At 47.9% G+C, this 20,889-nt stretch overlaps 1 protein-coding gene across 1 annotated transcript in view; it reads right to left on the bottom strand.

The window, feature by feature from the left end:
- Galnt14 (polypeptide N-acetylgalactosaminyltransferase 14) overlaps positions 1-20,889 on the bottom strand; it is a 223,152-nt gene that overhangs the window by 4,726 nt on the left and 197,537 nt on the right. The window contains exons 10-13 of the mRNA XM_060364609.1: positions 13,541-13,667; positions 11,955-12,047; positions 7,819-7,902; positions 7,216-7,360 (exon numbers count right to left, since the gene is read on the bottom strand). Of these exons, the coding sequence (XP_060220592.1) occupies positions 7,216-7,360; positions 7,819-7,902; positions 11,955-12,047; positions 13,541-13,667 (449 nt within the window). The remainder of the gene's footprint in view (positions 1-7,215; positions 7,361-7,818; positions 7,903-11,954; positions 12,048-13,540; positions 13,668-20,889) is intronic.

Genomic DNA, 20,889 nt, shown 5'->3' with positions numbered 1-20,889 from the left:
ACACACACACACACACACACACACCGAGGAATGTGCATGCACACATGTATGCATGCACACACTCCTTACACACACGTACTTTTTCTAGGGCTTTCCTAATATTTAATCTCCTACAGGAGAGCTGGTTTCTGGACACATTTACAAGAAGAAGAGATGAGAAGCAGGGGTCAGGCAGAGGTGGGTTTGGGGGACTAAAGCAAAGTGTTCATTTCCCATACCTTGTCCCTCACATTTCCCAGGGGAACTGGTGATGAACAGGTTTAGTAAATGAACCCTGAGTCAGAAATGAACCCTAAGAAGGCAGTCATTGAGGGAAGGGCTGGAGGTCCAGCTAAGTGGCAGAGTGTTTGCCTCGTAAGCAAGACCCTGAGTTTAGTCTGTAGCTCCAGAAAACAAACGAATGAATGAAAAGGTGGCCACAGTGGGGGCGCTCAGCCAGATCTGTCCTCCAGTAAGGATTGTAGGACTCTCCATTGATGCTCCAGTTAGAGCCTCTCAAAAGTGCTGTCCGTGATGGATATCCCTCTCTGCCCACAGGGAAGTTAACCCAGAGGTCGATCTGGAGGCTTTTCCCTGTGGGGATGGGCTGGGGAGGAAAGTTCACCCCCAGGCCTTGGAGTCCTTTGCTAGCTTGTTAGAATGGGGAAATAGGCTGCTGTTCTCAGGGGACATGTTCCCTGACCCAGCCGGAACAGAGAGAGAAGCAGCAGGAAGAGCAGCCTTTCCTCTCAGGCAAACATCCTGTGAGAGACGGGTGCAAAGGGGCCACAGGAGTACCTAGTCTGGCCTGGGTCTTACTGTTTTGAGCTGGATTCAAAATTAGGGATGCAAAATTAGATTTTCTTCTGATGCAGTAAGAGCTAAGAGAGGCAGGGGTGAGGGTGAAGCTAGGCAGAGGTGCTGATCTTGGAATGGCCCAGGGCCCCAACTTCTGACAGACAAGAAATCTTTAGCCTAGAGCAAGGAGACTGTGCTCTGTCCCCACTGGCACCGTCTGGAGACATTGTTGGATTATTAAGATGAGGGTCTATGGGCATGTGCTGAGGGGGACGGGGGCACCTGCTAAACATCCTGCAGGACGGTTTCTACAACAACAAATGATCCAGTCCTAAGGACAATCTTGCCGAGGCTCTCCTGAGATAGAGTGTGGGCCTGCGCCTAAACTCTTAGATATCATCCAGTCTTTCAAGTGGGGGTGATAGCAGGATATGGGCCATCGGAGGAGCTGGTATGAGGAGGAGACAAGAGCACGCTTGCAGAGCGCTAGCCCGGAGCCTGGCTCTGGCTCAGTGTGTGAGCTCCAAGAGGGGGTGTATCCTCATGTTGAGTGTGGAGTGAGGTGGGTCAAACAAACCCTGGAAGGAAAGTGAGGTGACTGCCTTATCAGTAAGCAGGAGCCTTCTGCTCCACAGATCGGGAGCCTAAACACTGGCCGGGCAGGGTAAGAATGCGCTACAAAATGCCTTGTGTTTTCACTTTAGTTTGGAATAGAAACTAGGAGCTGGTATCATTTACTGATAAGGGTGAGCTCCCTGTTTCTGAATGTCTTCTTGAAGGGAATATTAAATGAACAAGAAAACACAAATGGCTGACTGGCCATGCTGGGTGATCTCTCTTCCTTGGTTGCACAGGCACAGACCTCAGCTCCACCCTGGAGATAGCGCCCAGCCCAGAGGCAGCAGGGTAGCTACCATAGTCCCAGATTGACATGCTCTTTGGGACCTTCACTGGACTCAAGCTTAAGGCCATTCCGTTTTATTTCCGCTCCACCATCTCCTAAATTTTTAGAATAACTTGTATGTTATTCTAACTTCGTTGTGTGTGTCACAGGGTTGGGCTCTTAGGTAACTACTATGGCTGGGATCCCTGCTCACCAGCTTAATCACTTTGTGGACTCTTGGTGGGTTACTACTGTAACCTCAGATAGATATAAAGAGACTGCTGATTCTCACCTGTCCTAGTGCTGTGACCCTTTTAAACAGTTCCTCATGTTGTGGTGACCTTCCTCCCCAACCATAAAATTATTTTTGTTGCTACTTCAGAAGTATAATTTTGCTGCTCTTATAAATCATAATATACATATCTGATATGCGGAACCGTGTGCATATATAAATCATAATGTACATATCTGATATGCAGGATCATATCTTAGGCCACTCCCAGGAAAGGGTTGCGCCCCACAGGTTGAGAATCCCTGCTCTGGTGAGAGGGCCACTAGAATATATGGTTTAATACGTGCATATTTAGAATCTTGCTTTACATTTAACAAAGGCTTGTTTCCGTCTCTGACGGTGATAGCAGTGACACACAGACCAAGGCAAGAGGATAAAAGAGAAATGTCCCTTTAGACTTTCCTTTGGAAACTGTCCCAGAGACAGGCTGGCAGGATGCTTTTGAGATGCAGTTCCCAGGCTGTGATGAGGAACTCTGAGGAAGAGGGGGCAGGAGGCGATCGCCTGGCAGCTTGTTCCACTGCAGACTTGAGATCTCTACCCTGGAGGTGTCTGTGTGCCTGCTGATCTGTGGAGCACTTTCAATCACATCCACCCTTGGGCCTCCCAGCTGCTGCCTTCTGCTCCACAGATTGGGAGCCTAAACAGTGGCTGGGCTAGGGAAGAATGCACTACAAAATGTCTTGTGTTTCCCTCACTTTAGTTTGGAATAGAAACTAGAGTGGAGCATCTGTCTGCTTTCTGCCTTTCATGGATATTTTCCCAGGGAATTCAGTGAAGTTAAGAGGAAACGTATTAGCCTAGAGACTTCTTGGGCTTCAAAGGCTTTTCAATGCATGATGTATGCTTCTTACATTACTCCAGGGCATCAGTTTGCCAGCATCTTTGAAACACTTGAATTTAGCATTTTGCTCTAAAGGACGACAAGGCAGCAAGAAGGAAGGTGAGGCAGGGCATGGAAGAGGAACAATGATTAGAACTACAGGATTAAATAGCCTCCACGCTGAGCATGTAGCCTGGTTGGAGAGTGCTTACTTAGCATCCATAAGGCTCTGGGGTTTGAGCTCTAGCTTTGCCAACCAAATCAAACCAAACTAAAAGGAGCATTGATGCAGGCGGGAGGGCGTCACATTGCCTGGGGTTTACCTACTGGTGAGTGAAATGTCAGCTAGCGACAGAACTTGGACCTTCCTGTGCTACTGTCCATAATCCTCGAATACTCACCCCACGGCTCCAACCTGATTTCAGGACCTGTGTTGATCTGATGCCTGGATTTGTCCTCTAAGGGTAGGCTGTGTCTCTGGTATGCATACATGCGCGTTCAGAAGGAAGTGATTCTACTTGAACATGAAAGCTGAGAGTTCGCCACATAGGACAGAGGCAGAAATGGGAGCCAGGCAGGCCAGTAAAGCATGTGTCCCTGGAGTCTGGCATGGTATTTGTGGAGCAGAGACTCCCATTTACACTCCTAACCAACCCCCCCCCCCATAAATGTAAAGGAGGATGCTATTCTCAACTGACTCCAAGCCCTCTTACAGAGGCATGAATTTTGTTTTTGGAATTTTCACTGGAAACTGGATGTAACAAAGAATCCCTTGCCAGCTTCCTCCTGTCAAGATGGAGCTGGCCAATGGTTTTAATATTTATAGCCTTAAAGAGGCACGTCATAGACAGGTGTCTTCTCCCGTGACTAAACATCTAATCAAGCTCAGGGACCATGACCGGAACAAGCACCGGAGAGCTACTGGAAAGAGCTGGCGATCACAAGTGTCTGACACTCTTTAACCTCTGGGAGCCTTGGTGGTATCAGCTGTGAAGTAGGTGGGGTTAAAAGTATTTCATCTGGCTCTTGTACCACTTCCTTGCTATGGCTCTCAGTGGCTGAAGAGGTGGGTGCAGGGAGAGAGGCTGAAGGGGTCCGAGGGCAGATTTACACCCTCAGGATGGAGCAAGAATTATGGTACTTAGTAAAGATGTAGGTAAGAAGGGGCAGAACCATGTTAAGTAGAAAGGACCCCACTAGTGCTTAATGTTTGCAGAAAGGGTTGAGATGAAGGACGACAGCAATTGAGTTGATGAGGATTAAGACCCCAATAAGAAGGAAAAGGTCACAAGTCAGTCCAATGAAGATGTATAACACACATCTCACGGAGATTATGTTAGCTGAAACAGTTATGTGGATTTCCTTCTGAGTATCTGAAAATGAAGCCTGGTCCTGCTGCTAGGCTGTGTATCCTTGGAGATTGGGGATGTGTCTAATTCTGAATGAGCCTACCTTGTCTTCTGAGCAGATAATGTGGTACCCAAGATGCTATGGCCCAGTTTGCTGAGATTAACTGAACCTCTTTACGTTTCCCGGTGTTCTAGCATCTGAGAGTCACACAAACCGGCCATTATCTCAAAGCAAAGCAGAGCCATAGCCTACCACTGCCTCAAGGAGAGAACCCTATGTTCCTCCAGGCCTTTCTTCCATGGCTTCAAGTACCTGCCATTGTTTGTGTTTTTCTGGCCCCAGGGAGGTCAGCTGAAAGGGCAGCTGAGATGGACCATTCTCCTCCAGGAAACAGCACTCTGCTACCTCTCCTAAAACCAGGTATTAAAGGACCCTCTCTGAGGGCCAGAGCGTTGGTGTCCTCCCCGCCCTCACCTCCTTATGCAACCAAAGTTGGCAAGTTCCAGAAAAGCTCTGCTCTGCCGGGAATAGACCAAGCAAATTCTGTCCTAGGAAAGGGGCCAGACTACATTGTGACTGATGGAATTCCCATGAGCAGCACCCACACTCAGACTCACAGAGAGACATGTCACCTACTTACAATGCCTTACAAAGTACCACTTGAGCAAACTGTGTCACTGTCAGCTGGGCAGCCACACCTAAAGTAAAACCGACACCTCCATTTCCTTTCCCTTCTAGTCTAATCTAGCTCCCACACTGCCACCCCTGTCCTTTTTGGAGCAGAAACTGCTTCTGGCAAAGTCATTTGAAGCTAGAGCTAGGTTTGAAAGTTTGGACATGTGTGGTGAACAATGGAGAGCCACTGGAGGCTGTGTTAAAGTTAGGATGATGGTTTAGAGACCACACAAAAAATCAGGATGAGGGTCATTGGATGGGGACAGGGCAGGGAGAGGACCTAGAGGCTGTGACCATAATCTGGCATAAGGTTCTTAACAGGAACATTTTTTTAAAAATGTATTCATTTTACATTTTTAAATCATGGCCCCCTCACTCCTCTCCTGCCGGTCCCACTCTCCTTCCCTCTTCCCAATCCCCCTCCTCCTCTCCTCCTAAGAGGGGATACACCCTCCCCAACCCATCTCAGCATATCAAGTCAAATCAGGACTAAGCATACCCTCTTCTACTGTGGCAGGGCAAGGCAGCCCTGCCTGGGGAAAATGATTTAAACACATGCAAAAGTCCTTGTCAGAGACAGCCTCCACTCCCTTTACTAGGGAACCCACGCGAAGAGCAAACTGCCCATTGGCTACATATGTGCAGAGGATCTAGGTCCAGTCCATGCACAGTCCTTGGCTGGTTCTTCAGTCTCCAATCAATAGAGACATTTTAAAAGACTGATCCAGCTCCAAAAGTCAACAGAGCTGGGTTTGGGGAATGCAGTCATACCAAGAACAAGTGAGTGTATGACATGATTAAAGTTTTTCTAGGAAGAACGTGGTGGGCTGCAGAGACAAGGGCTGTAGGAGAAAGAGGAGCAAAGACACTAGTGAGAACTGGAACCAAGGCACCAGGGCAAAGGGTGACATGTGTAGAGAGCTTGTGCAATGCGAGGCCACTTGGGTGCCTGTGGCCATCTGTGGAGTTAAACCATTGACGCTCTCAGTTGCCCGGCCTTTGAGCAATAGTCCAGGTGGGAGTTCTTACCCGTGAACCTCCTGTTCCTGGAGTGCTCTACTGGGACCCTACCGAGGTGTGATACCTGGACAAAACTCAACCTTCTCAGAAAGACAGAGATAGTAATTCAGCTCCTGCTTCTCCTCAACCTCAACATCTCCTGCACCCTCTCATTCTACCTTGGGACCTCAGTTTCCCTAAAGCCTATCCTTAGACTTGCCACCAGGTCTCAGTGTATGTTATAATTCCTCTCTCCTTTTTCTGACCCTGTCTGTTTCTACTGTCTCCAAACACAGCCCATCTTCAGGTACTCTGGCACAATTTCCCAGTGCTCATACAAGACTTGGATGTCCCACCTCTGTGTTTGTGAGGTATCCTTGACAAACGCTCAGGGACAGAGCAGATCACAGTGGCTGCCTTCACATCGCCTCCTAGCAGCCTAGCCTTGCACTTGTTCCTTTTCACAGCTAACCAAGAGTCTGATGAGCGATAAATGATGCACAAAGACACAGAATTTGAATAGCAATAAATAGGAGATGGCCAAAGCTAGAAATATGAGTAATATCACACACAGACACACAGACACACACACACACACACACACACACACACACACACAAAAATAAAAACGGTTTATAGAGAAAAGAAGAGTGAACTGAGGACCACAGTAAACACCAAAAGGGTGGAAAGAGGAGCTAGGCAAAAACTCAACAGGAAGGCAGAGATCCTGTGGGATCACAAGGCTGAGAGGGGAGTCACATGATGGTTGTGCTTGGCCAAGTGCTATAGAGGTTGAGACAGGTGGTGAATTAGCCAGTGACCTTGAAAACAGCAGGCCTAGTCTCAGAAGGGAGAATGTTGGCAAAACCAGAGCTCGGACAGGATGTACTCTGTGGACAAATCAAGCAAGGCACAAGGGAAGCTTCCTTGGAGAGCACCCCAAACAATCCATAGATGTAGGGGAAGCAGGAGGGAAAGAGAAGTGGGTGGTAGTGGTTTTACTGGGTCTGATATGGTTGCCTGGAAGTCAGCTGTGAGACACCATTCGGGCATCTTGTCTCAATGTCTAGCAGCAGGCTTCTTTTCCCCTTTGCATGCCACATTTGCAGAGTTAGCTCGTGTGATCCCCTCTGCATGAACCAGCCCGTGTCTATTGTAGAAGACAGCTGCCAATCTCTTTGAGATCCTGTGAAATTACTGGAGCATTTGCTATTGGCAGGTGCCACTTGGAAAGCATCTCTCAGAGGAATTCCACATATTTGGTAACTAAGTAGAGAAAAGCCAGTGGTCAAGTAAGATGGATCCTTCTGCTCTATTCTGGACCCCTGGTGTCATGCTGAAGCAGGGACCAAGGCTAATCTGGACATCTCTGCTCACTTTGGTATGCAGTGCTATGACTCCAGGCAGTTACTTTACCTGAGACTTTGCTCCATCTCCTTTGACCTTGCTGCAGGGGCTTAGCCTGAGGTGTGGAGCCTCTTGGTTTTTCTGCTTTTGAGACTCAAGGCATTTCTGCCTTTGCCGGATATTGCCCTTCTGGATGGAGGAGTCTGGGGGTACCCTGTGGGAAAGCCATGAGGACAGATGAGAACACACTGCTTTTGACATCAGTGCTGCTAACTGCTGGGCAGGTTAGGAGTGTGTTTTGAGACGGCAGAGGGCCATCTTCCCTGGAGCTGTCACAGAGGTTGGCACTGGTCAGAGGATGAAAGGACGTTGCTAGTGTGATGCAGCAAGGGACTCTCAGTAGCCACGTGACAGATGGATCTCTAGGACAAAGTCTGTGTCACCAATCCTATGCTCTCAGCACAACCCAAGGTGCCACTCCCAACAATTGAGAAATCCTGACAACAGCTAACCCCAGCTTCTCATGCTACTAGGTTCAGCGTAATTCTCCTCCTGGTTTTATGGATAAGCAGGACTGATTGGTTTGCTCCCCTCCAGTTGGCCATTGGTCATATTTCTCCCAGCCAAGAAGCTCTTCTCATAGCTAACTTTGGTTCCAGCAGGTAGGTGTACCTGAGTTCTGGGTAGACAGTCTCCAGGTACCACTTGAAGGTCTGGCAGTGGAGATTCTTCCTCAGGTTCAGCCTGTTCTCAATGCTGGGGTGGTGAGGTTGGAGGGTGGGACACAGAGACAGAACAGAGCTGTCAGAGGCAATGATCTACAACAGTGGCTCCCCAAACCAGTTACACGCCCTGCACCCACACATCTCCAGGGAACGCTGAACAAATGAACCAAGCAGAGATTTCTCTTGTTCCAGGCAGACCTATGAAAACACCTGGCTTTTCCTCTCAGTGGTGCAGTACTGATACCAAGGGCTTGTGCTTTTATTTGAAGATGGAATTGGGGGTGATGTTTTTCACTTTCATTAAAAGTCAAGCTGTGAGAACCTTGAATGTGACGTTAAGCATTCACAGCTGAGACTCTGGCCTGCTCTTACTCACAGTCCCTCTAGGGCTGGGGTACCACACCACTCCAGCCTCAGAGCATCCTCTTCTCAAGATGGCCCTGGGGTCTCATCACACATCTGTTCATCAGATATTCACTGAACATCTCTATTTGACAGGCATGGCATTCAGTATGGGGCATGAAAGCTTCTGCATAGTAGCACAAGATACTGATTCAAGTGCCACAGCCCATGTGTCCCTGCAGACAGGGCATCAAGACACTTTGGAGGTAACGTGCTTGTTTGATGAGTCCTTGGTACTCAAGAGAGAAGTGACTATTGACGCTGGTAGGTGAGAGGAAGGATGAGGCAGGCGTCCTGCTATAGGTGAGGCAGAGATCGGGGCTGTGAACAAGTCAGACAGTCCTCCCGCAGGAACAACTGGCCAAGGGCTTTAAAACAGAGGTGCATGTGAATGGGGGAAGTGAGCCCACAAAGATCCACACTGGGGCTCTGCTGGAGGGTGCTGACTCTATCTCATGGGCACTGGGGTGGACTTGGTGGGGCCTCTGTAGAGTATAAGCATGGAGATGCTTTGAGGAATTCTTACAGCTGCTTCCGGAATGGGCCAGTTGGAGTGAAGTGGGGACAGGGGCATGGAGGAGGTAACTGTACAATCCCAGGTGCCGTTATTCTCCTTTTAGTGAACTGGGTGGAGATGGACATGGTCAGTCCTCTACTTGTTTTCATATTCCTCTACCTAAGTACTAGCCAAACTTTGTCCTCTCTAGGAAGCCAACAAAACTAGCCCTGCCTTCTGTCTAGCCTCACTTCCTCCCACCCTTTTCTCTCTCTATGACATCACCCAAACTACTTTTCTTCCTCCTCTTCCTCCTCCTCCTCCCTATTTCCCTCCTTGTGCTAGGACTCAAGCCCAGGGCCTCATGTACATTAACCAACTGCTCTATTACTGAGCTGTACCCCCCTGCCTCATAGCTTCTTACAGACACAAAGCACACTTCCTCATCAGACCTTCCAGCTCCATGGGCACAAAGATGCCATGCTTTTAGCATTCCTGATACTCTGTTCAGAAAGAGCCTGGGGCTCTCAGTGCTTGAGTAAGGCAGCAGCAGTAGGACATAGTGATCACTCAAACACAGCAAGGAAGGGGAACTAGGGTGGTACCCAGACTTGTTACTTGGCTCATATGGTATAAGAAAGACTGTTCATGGGGTTGGATAGGGATATGGAAAGAGGGACAGATTCGGTAACAAACAGAATGAGTTTAGCTTAGGACTTGTTACATTGGAAGTGTCTGGGAGAGATCCAGGTAGAAGTGGCCATCTGATACTTGGGCAGAAGAAACTGCAGCCCAGGGAAAAGTTCCAGTTAGAAACAGAGTTGTGAATAGATGTGGCAATGCCACCGGGGAGAATGCCTCGTAAAAAGAAGACTTACGACAGAGCCTCAGAGAAAGACCAGCCTGCCAAGAGTGGGAAGAAGAAACTGAGCAGCATGTAATCATGCTGGGAAAGATAGGACCTAGGAGCAGCAGAAAAGAAGATGGGAAGCCTAGGGGCCAGAGGCAAGCCAGAAAGGACTGGGTTGGATAAGATAATGCTTAAGGGCAGCGTAGGAGGAAGGTAAGGAGTGATGGAGTCTAGACTAAGCCCAGTGGGAACAGCTGTAGGGAATTAAAGGGAAACCGTTACTTCATGAGGCTGGGTCCTGGGCAGGCAGGAGACAGGCATACAGGGGGTGTGCAATGTCACCCTAAAGAAAGGTTTTATATTATATTTTCTTTCACCCCTCCCTTTTAAGTCAAGGAGTAGGTGTGACCATGGACAGGAATGATGCGGGAGAGGTGAACTGAGATGGTTTGGTCGTGGGCATATAGCCCCATCTGCGATGCTGGACACTACTAATTTGGAAGTCAAAAATCCCAGTCCTCTGAAGAATGAGCTCAGGCAGTCAGGGGCTTTGGAGATCCATGGGTAATTCCACTGTCAGGTTAGTTTGGGAACCACTCCACGAAAACTCATTCCTCAGATTAGGATCCTCCGCCAGCAGCACAGTGACACGTGGGAGCTTATTAGAAACACAGACCTCAGGAATCAGATTCCATGTTTTAACACGCTCCCTGGGAGATCCGTGTGCTCATTAAAGTCTGAGAGGCCCTGCACCAGCAGGCAGGCAGGAGATGAATGCAGACTGTGGGGATGTGATAAATGTTGATTTATGAATGAATGCAGGCATGAATAGTGCAGCCAGAGGAGGCCTGGCTTGCTGATACAGGAAGTGCCCCTGTCCACAGGGACAAAAAGAGACCAGGAAGGATGGTAGAGTTGTGTCCAGGCTACTGGGCTGCTTTGTCTTGGAAAATCAATATTGTCTATTTCATCCATAAAAATAAGTGTCATCTGTGCAAGAGAAAAGAGGTAGTGGACTCAGGGGCGGGGAGAGAGTAAAGAAGGTTTAATAAAAACAGTAGGTTTGAGCTCTTAAGAAAAGAGTGCAGGGCTAGGTCTCTTGTGAACTCACTGGCAACATGGCCATGAAGTATCCTCAGTAGGAGCATCTGAAATTCCATGAGACTGTCCAGTGGCCTGTGCATAGGGGAGGGAGAGATTTTACAAAAGCCTTGTATGCATTCATGCGCATGCTCACACGTGTGTGTGTGTGTGTGTGTGTGTGTGTGTGTGTGTGTGTGGTTTGTTTCTGGGTCTGTGTGTCTGTGTGTAGAGGAAAGAGTTAATAGGTGGATGATAGAGCCAAAGATCAGAGAACCAAACTTTCCAAGTTCTGACTTTAAAGAAGAGCAGAAGGAGTCAAAGATGGACAGGGAAGTGGGTAAAGGATGAGGCTGATGGGACATGGTCAGGGGACCCAAAGTCCTGAGGTGGAGCAAGAAAACTAGAGGGTGGGCATGAACTGTAATATCAGAGGTGCAAATTGCTTTGGTAATTTGATCCTGTAGTGCAGGGATGGACTCAACTGGAGAGGTTTAGGCTTCAAAAGCCCATCTGCTCAATGGGCTCATGTGATGAGTGGGTGAAATGGTAGAACAAAATATCATGGTTGCCCCACCACCACCACCCCAAAACACAAATAATAACTGAGGGAAGTTGTAATTTTTCCTTATTTCAGCCAGCTCAGGCTGGGAAGTGCAAGGTCAAATGGTTTTGGAGTCAGTGTGTTGTGAACCTTCATCCTCCCTACAGGTGTGATCTATGTTTTCCTCTCCCTAAGCCTCAGTCTCCTTCCATGTCAAACAGGGCTAGGTAATTGCATCTCTCAGAGCTTAGGGAAGATGAAAGAGCCACTGCATAGAGCGATACTTAGCACTTAATAAACCTTTCTTCTTCTTCCCCTGCAGTCCTCTGCTGGGAAGCTTGATGACTGCCAACATCTGAGCATGCACTCCCCCCCCCCCCGCCCGTGCCTCCAAGGAAGGAGCAGAGCTTCAGCTTGGGGAAACTGAGAAGTAGAGGAGGGAACTCCAACCTGGAGGGTGCAACCCTCCATGCCACTTTCTGCAAAGAGCTAGTAATACCCACCCACCATGCAAGATTATACTCAGCTCCTCTACTAAAGTAGAGCAGGGTCACAGGAGAGCTGGCAGAAGCCATACAGGGTAGAGCGTACAGGGATGTGAAACCAGAGTGGACATAGCTCTAGGCCTGGAAGAACTTAGAGGCTCGTGGGACAGCTAATGAGGTGAGGCCCCTCTCACTTCTCTGCCCTCCTCCACCAGTGCACACTTACTTCCCAAACGGTCGCTCCAGGGCGAAAGGCCGGGCTGCATAGTAGTACTGTTTGTATTCATCCATCCACACTTCAGCTGTCCGCTTGGTGTTCCTAGGGAGAGAAGGAGTCTCGAAAGGGTTGCCTGTCTGGGAATCACTATGGGCATTCCTGGTTGAAATGCACACACAAGGGCAAAGTTGGGCTTTGGGGGCACTGGAAACAGAGTCACCTGGCTGGTTCCTGCAAGTGCCTTCACTATCTACAAGCTAGAAGCTGTTTTGCAAACAGCATGCCTCATTTCTCAAATCAGAATGGGCCACCACTGGCCAACAAGGATGCTCACTGGCCAAAGCCCAATCTCAGATAGGACAAATATCTGAAGTCACAGGATCCTGCTTCCCAGGTCAGCGCCCAGGCTCCTGCAGAACCATACCACTGTGCTATGCCAGATGTCCCTGGCTTGCCTTTATATGTACAAAAACCCTGATGCTCCCTGGCTCGTTGCCTTTCCCCCTACCGATCCTCTCCTTATGCATCCTGCTTTGCAAGATGTAGAATTTGACCACTATTCAGACCCATGCTTCCCTTGAGCCGTGCATACGTGTGTGATGATCAAGAAAGAACACCTTAAATAAATAAACCCAAATCAAAGGATGTGGAGCCCAATCCCCAAAGCAAATGGACCAAACAGCAGGAGAGAGAGAGAGAGAGAGACAGAGACAGAGACAGAGACAGAGAGACAGAGAGAGACAGAGAGAGCGGGAGTTTGGATGATGAGTGAGGCAACTGGAGGATCAAGAGTTGAGAAAGCAGTTAAGTGTGTGCTGCTCCTAAAGAGGCTTTGAATCTGATTGGTTCTCAGCACCCACATTAGGTGGCCTGCAACTGTCTGTAACTGCAGTTCCAGGTTCCATGCTCTCTTCTGGCCACAATGGTCACCTGCATTCACAAGTACACCTTTCTGTACCCCCTTACAATGTACATGTAAGTTTTTTTTTTTTTAAATACTAAGAAAAGTAGCTAACACATGAATATTCTGATAAAAAAAAAAACCTAGAAGAAGAGAAATGTTGGGTAAATGAAGGATGGGGAGAGGGAGAGACAGGCAAGGAGTGGCCTTGGGTTTCTTCTGTATGTATTATATAGAGGGAGATGAAAGGCTCTGGAGCTGGATTACCAGGAATACCTCATCTGGATTCTTCTAGTGTACCAGGAAGCTCTGGAGCAGGCACAAGGCTGTACTTCCCAGAGTTCCCCGTGTCTTGCTTCTTCCCAGGTATCATTCCCTGTTACCCAGCTGTTTCTACCCCCCCCATTCCAAACTTTTGCAAATACCTAGAGGCAAAGCATTGCAGGATGGATCTGACCTTAATCTGACTTTAATTACTGAGGCTCTAGGGAATGAGGTAGGCGTGGGTGGGCGTGGTAGGGCTCCGATTAGCACTAATGCCAATTGCCCAGGCAGAGTCCAAGCTGCAGCTGTGCAACTCATGTGTCATCCAGGGCACTTAGACCACCTTGCAGAGCACCACAGTCTATTGCAAACCCCTGGCCACCGTTCTCTTGCTGCTGTCCATACACATGGGGCCGACGCATGCACTTACTTTATGTACGTGTTGGCGTTTCCATCAGGAAAAACATAGGGATGCTTTTTCCTGAAGACATGCCCCACCCGGCTGCAGGGGATGATCTCCAGGCTGCCTCCACACATCCACACTCGGAAGGAGATTTCTGCAAGACATCCACGTTTCTCCTGTTACTTGCTAATCCTCCTATACTGGCTCTGAGATCTGGGGCTGCATGACCATCTGAGAACAAATCCTACAATTAGGCTGTTTGTTCCTTTGTTTGGGAGCACATCTACATCTGAATCCCAGCACTATGAAGAACGATCTGAGACAGCTCAATAGACAGCATGGAGTTGTGGGGGACAGTAGTGAGATATTTTGGGAGATCATAAAAGGCTTGCTTTGGGTCATGATACACTATAAAGTTTTCAGTGTAGAAAATCAGTTACAGTCACCCTGTATAACTGCAAATGGTTAGGACAAAAATGAAGCATAAGGCTGGCAAGCCAACCAAGATACTTGCTACCAGGCTTGAAGACCTAAGTTAAGTCTACAGAACCATTATGATAGAAGAAAAGAATGGAGTCCTAGAAGTTGTCCTCTGACTTCCACAGGAACACTGTAGCAAACATATAATCATATAATGCACCCTCCAATCAAATAAATGAAGAGAGAGAGAGATCAAGACAGACAGACAAAGAGAAAGACAGACAGACACCACACACACACACACACACACACACACACACACACACACACAAAGAGAATGAAGGAATTCTGAGAACATAGAACAATATTCTAAGACAGGGACCAGGCATCTGTCAGGAGTAGACTCAGGATGAAGTAGAAAATACATCAAGGATGCAGCAGAAGGCACCTGGACCACACCAAGCTTGCCCTTCTCCCACTGGGTAAATATGAGCCAGTTGAGTCCTAGGACAGGAAGACTGAACCTGAGCAGTAATTAGAGCTACTAAGGATGTTCCCCAAGGTGCATGTATTTCACACATACACCTATCTCTTCCTGTTTTGATGTTTGATGCTGGTGGGTAGGATGGAGTTAGAGTGGAATGGAGTTAGAGAAGACTGTTGCTACTAAGTTTTTCTGTTGGAACTACTAAGAGTAGGCCTCAGGTCAGAGTTCTTGTTGTTGTTTTAATTGCTTCAAGTTCATTTTTTATTACAGTTTATTCACTTTGTATCCCAGCTGTAGCCTCCTCTCTTACCCCCTCCCTATCCTTCCCTCCCTCTCTCATTTCCTCCCATGCCCCTCCCCAAGTCCACTGATAGGGGAGGTCCTGCTCCCCTTCCATCTGACCCTAGTCTATCAGGTCTCATCAGGACTGGCTGCATTGTTTTCCTCTGTGGCCTGGGAAGGCTGCTCCCTGCTCAGGAGGAGGTGATCAAAGAGCCTGCCACTGAGTTCATGTGAGAGACAGCCCCTGTTCCCCTTACTAGACCACAGCTTTGACTCCAGGAATCAGAGGATGGTAGTGGTGGTAGAAGGATAGGGGAGAAGTATTTTGTCATTGTCATTGTTTGAAACTGCCTGTGTGTAGTAATACTGAAAAGTACCCTAAGACAGTTGAATGGCTGTTTTAAAATTCTCTATACACAATGCACCCCCTTACTGAGTCTACCCAAACTTTCTTTCCCATTCAAACCCTACTGGGCATATCAGTGGTAGAAAGGGAAGAAAAAGCAATTTCTAATTTGTGGGACTTCCTGTTTGCCTCATGCTTTTGCGCTGAGTCTTAAGTGTGGGGACAGGTTCCCTAAGGGAGAAAAAAAAAAAAAAAAACAGGCAAGAGTGGCTGTCAATGTGATGCAATCTTAGTACAGGAACAGAGGATGAGGATGTAGGTACCCCAGGCCTTTTCCATCACAAGCCTGCGTACTTCCAACAGCCTGAGTCCCACCTTCCAGCCTCCCCAGGTTTCCTTACCTTGGTCTCTCTCTTCTGCTTCCCTTTTGTCTCCTGTTATATCTCTGTCATACCATCTCTGAGAGCAGACACCTAGGCTGGGATTCCCCTGCCTCCCTGCTCTCACATGTCCTCTGCAACCTTTCTTGACTGTGTCTGCCTCCTCCTAAGGCAAACACCCCTGGGTTGCAGGCAGGACTTCCTTTACATCAAGCCTACCCCACCACCTCAGTACCTGCAGCCCAGCCTGCCTCTCTGGACCAGGCCGCACCTAGGAAAATGGAGGGCAGGCTTAGGAGGGTTTGGCCTTTGTCTACCAAGTCTGTAGTGACCTATTAAATGCATCCTTGGGAAAGCAGGTTCTAGCTTGCTGAGGTTTGACCTTGAGCTCCTTGTGAGTTAAACCAAGACTATCAAAATGCTCCATAGAACTGCTGTCAAACGTATCAATATCAAATGAAAGAGACTTCTGAGAATGGATGTGAATTCTGAGAATGGCTGTGAATTCAGTTCTGTCAGAAAGCTAAGGGCATTGATTACGAGACACCCTTGTGAAGGTAATCTCTTGAAATCTCAGACCCTGATGACACAACCCACCTGTCTGCTCTTCTTACAGGCCACTTCTAGCTGCTTCCTCCTCCTGCCAGCACTACAGGAGACACCAGTTTATTAACTAAATACCTGAGGATTTTGTGTCTCCTCAAAGGTCCCACATATAGAGAACTGGCATTTGGCGAGGTCACTGCCTGAGCTTGGTGTTTGGGAGCCACTAAGCAAGGTGTGGCTTGGCCAACTGCCTGTAACCCCCATCTTGATCAGACGCTACAATGAGTGATCCCAGAGGTCAGATGAGGAAGCCTGTCATTTCCATGGGTTCCCCCATCAACCACTCCCATCAACTCTTCTCCAGGGACCCCAAAAGGGTCTGCTTCACTTTCTGAAAAGGAAACCTCTATAAACCCCCAGCACATGAGATGATGGCCTGGCTTACCAGATACACGCTGCACACGTTTGCCAGCTTTTCTCTAAGCAGATGCATGTGCTTTAGCTAACTTCATCTTCTTTTCCATGTATTCAAATGAGACATATGTCCCCCCTCATTTGAAAAGCAAATTCTTGCCACCTCAATCCCATTCTCCCTACTCTACAAGCTACTTCTTTCCCTGCAGACCCTCTTCCCAGCCTTTTGTTTCTGAGTCCACTGACCCTGGCCCTCCACCAGTCATGTGCAGTCCCCCATCTTAAACAGTGCCAGCACCTACTCCTCTGCCCCATTCTCACTTCCACCCTGATACTGTCAATGGATGTCCTCTCCATCACTGGCTGCTTCACTGGCTGATTCCAGGGTCCACTCGATGACACTGAGAGCTCACCTCCATGCCAACAGGCCCATGGCTACTTCAACATGCGGTGTTCAACTTCATGGATACCTGACACCTCATGGACACATGAGCCACCATGCTACCTCTTCTACATCTCCCAGCATCCTCCCGTAGTCCCATCTTCTGTCCTCCTTTAAGCCAACCTACACCATTTCAATTTCTTCTGTGTTGTGTTAGAGGCAAAATTCAAACTATCACAAGTCTTCAGACCTTATCTGTGGGGGACAATGGGCATCTTCCTATACTCCTAAACCAGGCAGTTTCCTATCCATCTTCCTCACAATCCTGCTTGGTGCGTATTGATGTTCTTGTTTCCCAGTGCAGCTCTGCTAGGGTAACTGACAGCAAGACACTGGGAACCGATGAGCTTCCCCCAACTCCAAGCTCTGAGGTATTGTCCTGACAGCTCTCTCCCCGAGGTCTGAAAACCTGCTACTGGCCAGTGCACCTGCAGACACAGATAGCATCTTCAAGGCACCCACAATGTGGGACAAGTGGCAACCACAACCATGTAATCAACCATCCAGTTTCTGCCTCATCAAGTCACATATCTAGTCCTATCAAACTTAGCTCTCCTTCAAGCCAGAAAAGTCCTTGGCCTGGGATGAGGTGGGTCTCTCAACTCTCAAGTACTGAAGTAACTGAAGTTTTGGCCCTGCTATGGGTCCCTGTGTTGTCACTTGAGTCAAGAGGCTCTCTTAGTGATGTGAGTTTTTAGGTTAGTGTAATGATTTCTAAGCACTATTCTGGAACACTTAAAACCCAGGATGTACAACGAGCTTGTTCTAATCTATGACTTCAGGAGGATGAGCAACTCCCACGCTCTCACATTGGGGCTGCTTGGCTGGCAGTTTTGTGAAAGCCTTCAGGGAAGTCTGCTGATCCTGAGCCTCCAGTAGAGGGCTTGGACAAGTGCCACGAGAACCACAGAGGTTGAGGTGTGTGAAGCCATGTGTCATTAGAGCCTTGCTCTCCATGTTTGCCCTCGCATACTGCCATCATCTCTTCAGTGACGTTGGAAGGAGACAAAGTCTTTTTCATGGGGAGTCTGCGGAGGAGGTTCTCGCTCAGTCAGCACCTGCATCATCTCCCTGGTGATGAGTGTCACACAGACCCATATCTGCTCTGCATCCCAGGCAAGGAGACATGTAATTACTCCATCCTCACTGGGGGCACTGTGATGGGATATTTTTCTTTGAACTTCAGATTAATAGTTGAGAGCAAATTGCCCTAATGCCCTGCATTCCCTTTTCTTGTCTTCCAACTCCTCATCAGCCCATCAGCTATTTTTACTGCCTCCTAGAACCCTCACCTTTCATCAGAATCAACACCCATCTGATGAGACTGTGAGTGGTGGGTAGGAATTCAGGGGCCAGTGAGCAGCTCTTTCCCTAGGAATCACACCATCCCTGGTTGAAGTTCTGACTTCATTTCGACTGATTCTAACAAAGGCAAAGAGCACCAAATCACCTAAAAACAGCTATATGCAGTGGGTTCTATTTATTGATTCAGTGTGTGTTGGGGGTAGAGGGGAATGTGGAGGCATGCATGTGAAAGGGGTCTACACATATGTACATATACCAGAGGTGTGCCCATCAGAGGACAACGTGTGGGAGTTGGTTCTCTCCTCCCACCAGGCGGAAGGAGCTTGAACTGGGGCTTGAGCTCAGATCACCAGGCTTTGGGGACAAGTGCTTTACATGCTTGTCATCTTGGTGGCCCCAAGGCCCTTGTTCTAAGTGGAGCATCATAAGAATGCTTACATATGTGTACTATGATGTATATGATCACATTATCTAGTCTACCTCTGGTCAAGCTTAAACCTGCTGAGGACAAAGGGAATATAGAAGACAGTGGTGGGCAGAAAGAGACATTTACCTGGCTATTGTCACTTATAAATTTCCTCTTACTTGTGTAACAGACAATTCAGTAATTTTTAATCTCCCAGATTTTACTGGGTTGAGAAGCAAACTCTGTATTGAGGCCAATATATTTTTCTCCCCAAGTTCATGTGTTGTAGACTTAATCTTCAAAGCAAAACTGTTGGAAACACAAGACCTACCAGAGGTCATGAGAGATTGGCTCTTGTGAATGGGCTAATCTAGGGAGTGAGTTTGTTATCACAGGAGCCCATTGCTATAAAAGGGTGAATTTGCCCTTTATACCCCTGCTGCCCATAGTGTTCTCTCCTGCTTTGACATTTTGCCAAAGGATGATTGAGCAGGAAAACCTTCTCTAGGTGCAGACCCTTCAATCTTGGACTTCCCGCTTCCCAAGACAGTAAGAAATAGAGCTCCTAATAAACCACCTGGTATGGTATCCTATGATAGCAGCACAAAGTCAACTAAGTCATCACCATTGTTCTTTAATGAATGCTCTGATTTGACTGGAGACCGTTTTTTCTTTTTAAACAATTTAAAATGTTTTTATTTTTATAAGTTATTCATTTTACATCCGAATTGAAACCCCCTCCCTCATCTCCTCCTGGCCTCACCCACCTTCCCTCTTTGCTCCTATCCTCCTAACCTACTTATCAGAAAGAGGGAGCCCTCCTCCTCTACCATCTGGCCCAGCCTATCAAGTCTCATTAGGACTGTCTGCATCCTCCTACTCTGTGGCTCGGCTAGGCCACTCTGCCAGGGGGAAGTGATCAACGAGCAGGCAACAGAGTCTATGCCAGAGACAGCCCCTGCTCCCCCTACTAGAGTACCTACAAGGAGACTGAGCTGCCTATGGGCTACATCTGAGCAAGGGGTCTAGGTTCTCTCCATACATGGTTCTTGGTTGGTTTAACAGGCTCTGCAGGGGCCCCTGGGCCCAGATTTGTTGGCTCTGTCTGTCTCTTTGTGGAGCTCCTGTCCCCTTTGGGTCCTTCCATCTCCCCACTCTTCCATAAGACTCCCAGTACTCTGCCCAAAGTTTTGTTGTGAGTCTCTGCATCTGCTCTGATCCCGTGCTGGGTGGAGTCTTTCAGAGGAAATCAATGGCAGGCTCCTGTCCTGCTCCCTCTCTTCAGCTGCTTCTAGTACGTATTCTATTTGCCCTTTTGAATGAGAATTAAGCATCCTTCTTAGGGTCCTCCTTGTTGTTTAGCTTCTTTATGTCTGTGGATTGTAGTATGGCTTTCCTGTATTATATGACTAATATCTGCTTATAAGTGAGTATATACCATGCATGTCTTTCTAATTCCTGGTTACCTCACTCAGGATGATCTTTTCTAGTTTCATCCATTTGCCTTCAAATTTCATGATTTCCTTGTTTTTAATTGCTGAGTAGAATTCCGTTGTGTAAATGTGTCACAATTTCTGCATCCATTCTTTGGTTAAGGGACATCTAGGTTGTTTATTACGAATAAAGCTGCTATGAACACAGTTGATCAAATGTCCTTGCAGAATGGTGGAACATCTTCTGGGTATATGTCTAGGAGTGGTATAGCTGGGTCTTGAGGTAGTGTTGTTCCCAATTTCCTGAGAAATTGCCAGGTTGATTTCCATAGTGGTTGCACAAGTTTGCACTCCCATCAGCAACGGAGGAGTGTTCTGCTTTCTCCATATCCTCACCAGCATGTGCTGCACTCGAGTTTTTGATCTTAGCCATTCTGACAGATGTAAGATGGAATCTCAGAGTTGTTTTGATTTGCATTCCCCTGATAATGAATAGTGATCATCTTGTTGGCCTACAAGGGAAGCTTTAGATATATGAGCCAAATGCATCTCACCTCATGCCTGAGACAATGGAGGCTGTACCCAGGTCCCTGGGTTTCTTGACAAGGATTAACCACGTGTCCACAGCAGTCACCCATGGCCCTTTGACTATGAACACCCTTTAACTTCCCAAACTCTGACGGCATGAGGGAACTGATGTCCCTACTTGACAGCATGTGGGATATTTAGCAGCAGTGACAAAGGGTGGCCCGTGGGATCACAGAGGAGCCTGGAGAATCACACATGGCACTGAGCTCTTGCAGAGCACCCCAGAGGGCATCATGTATCAGTACGCACTTGCTTTCTATCTGGGAAAAGATGATGTTTCCACGAATGTGAGTGTTCTTCCTTATTGAGGCCAGTTCCTTAACTTTG

This window comes from Meriones unguiculatus, chromosome 1 (assembly GCF_030254825.1).
Source record: "Meriones unguiculatus strain TT.TT164.6M chromosome 1, Bangor_MerUng_6.1, whole genome shotgun sequence".
NCBI classification, from domain to species: Eukaryota; Metazoa; Chordata; class Mammalia; order Rodentia; family Muridae; genus Meriones; species Meriones unguiculatus.
The sequence above is the reverse complement of the archived record's forward strand: the minus strand, read 5'-3'. Positions and strand labels throughout refer to the sequence as shown.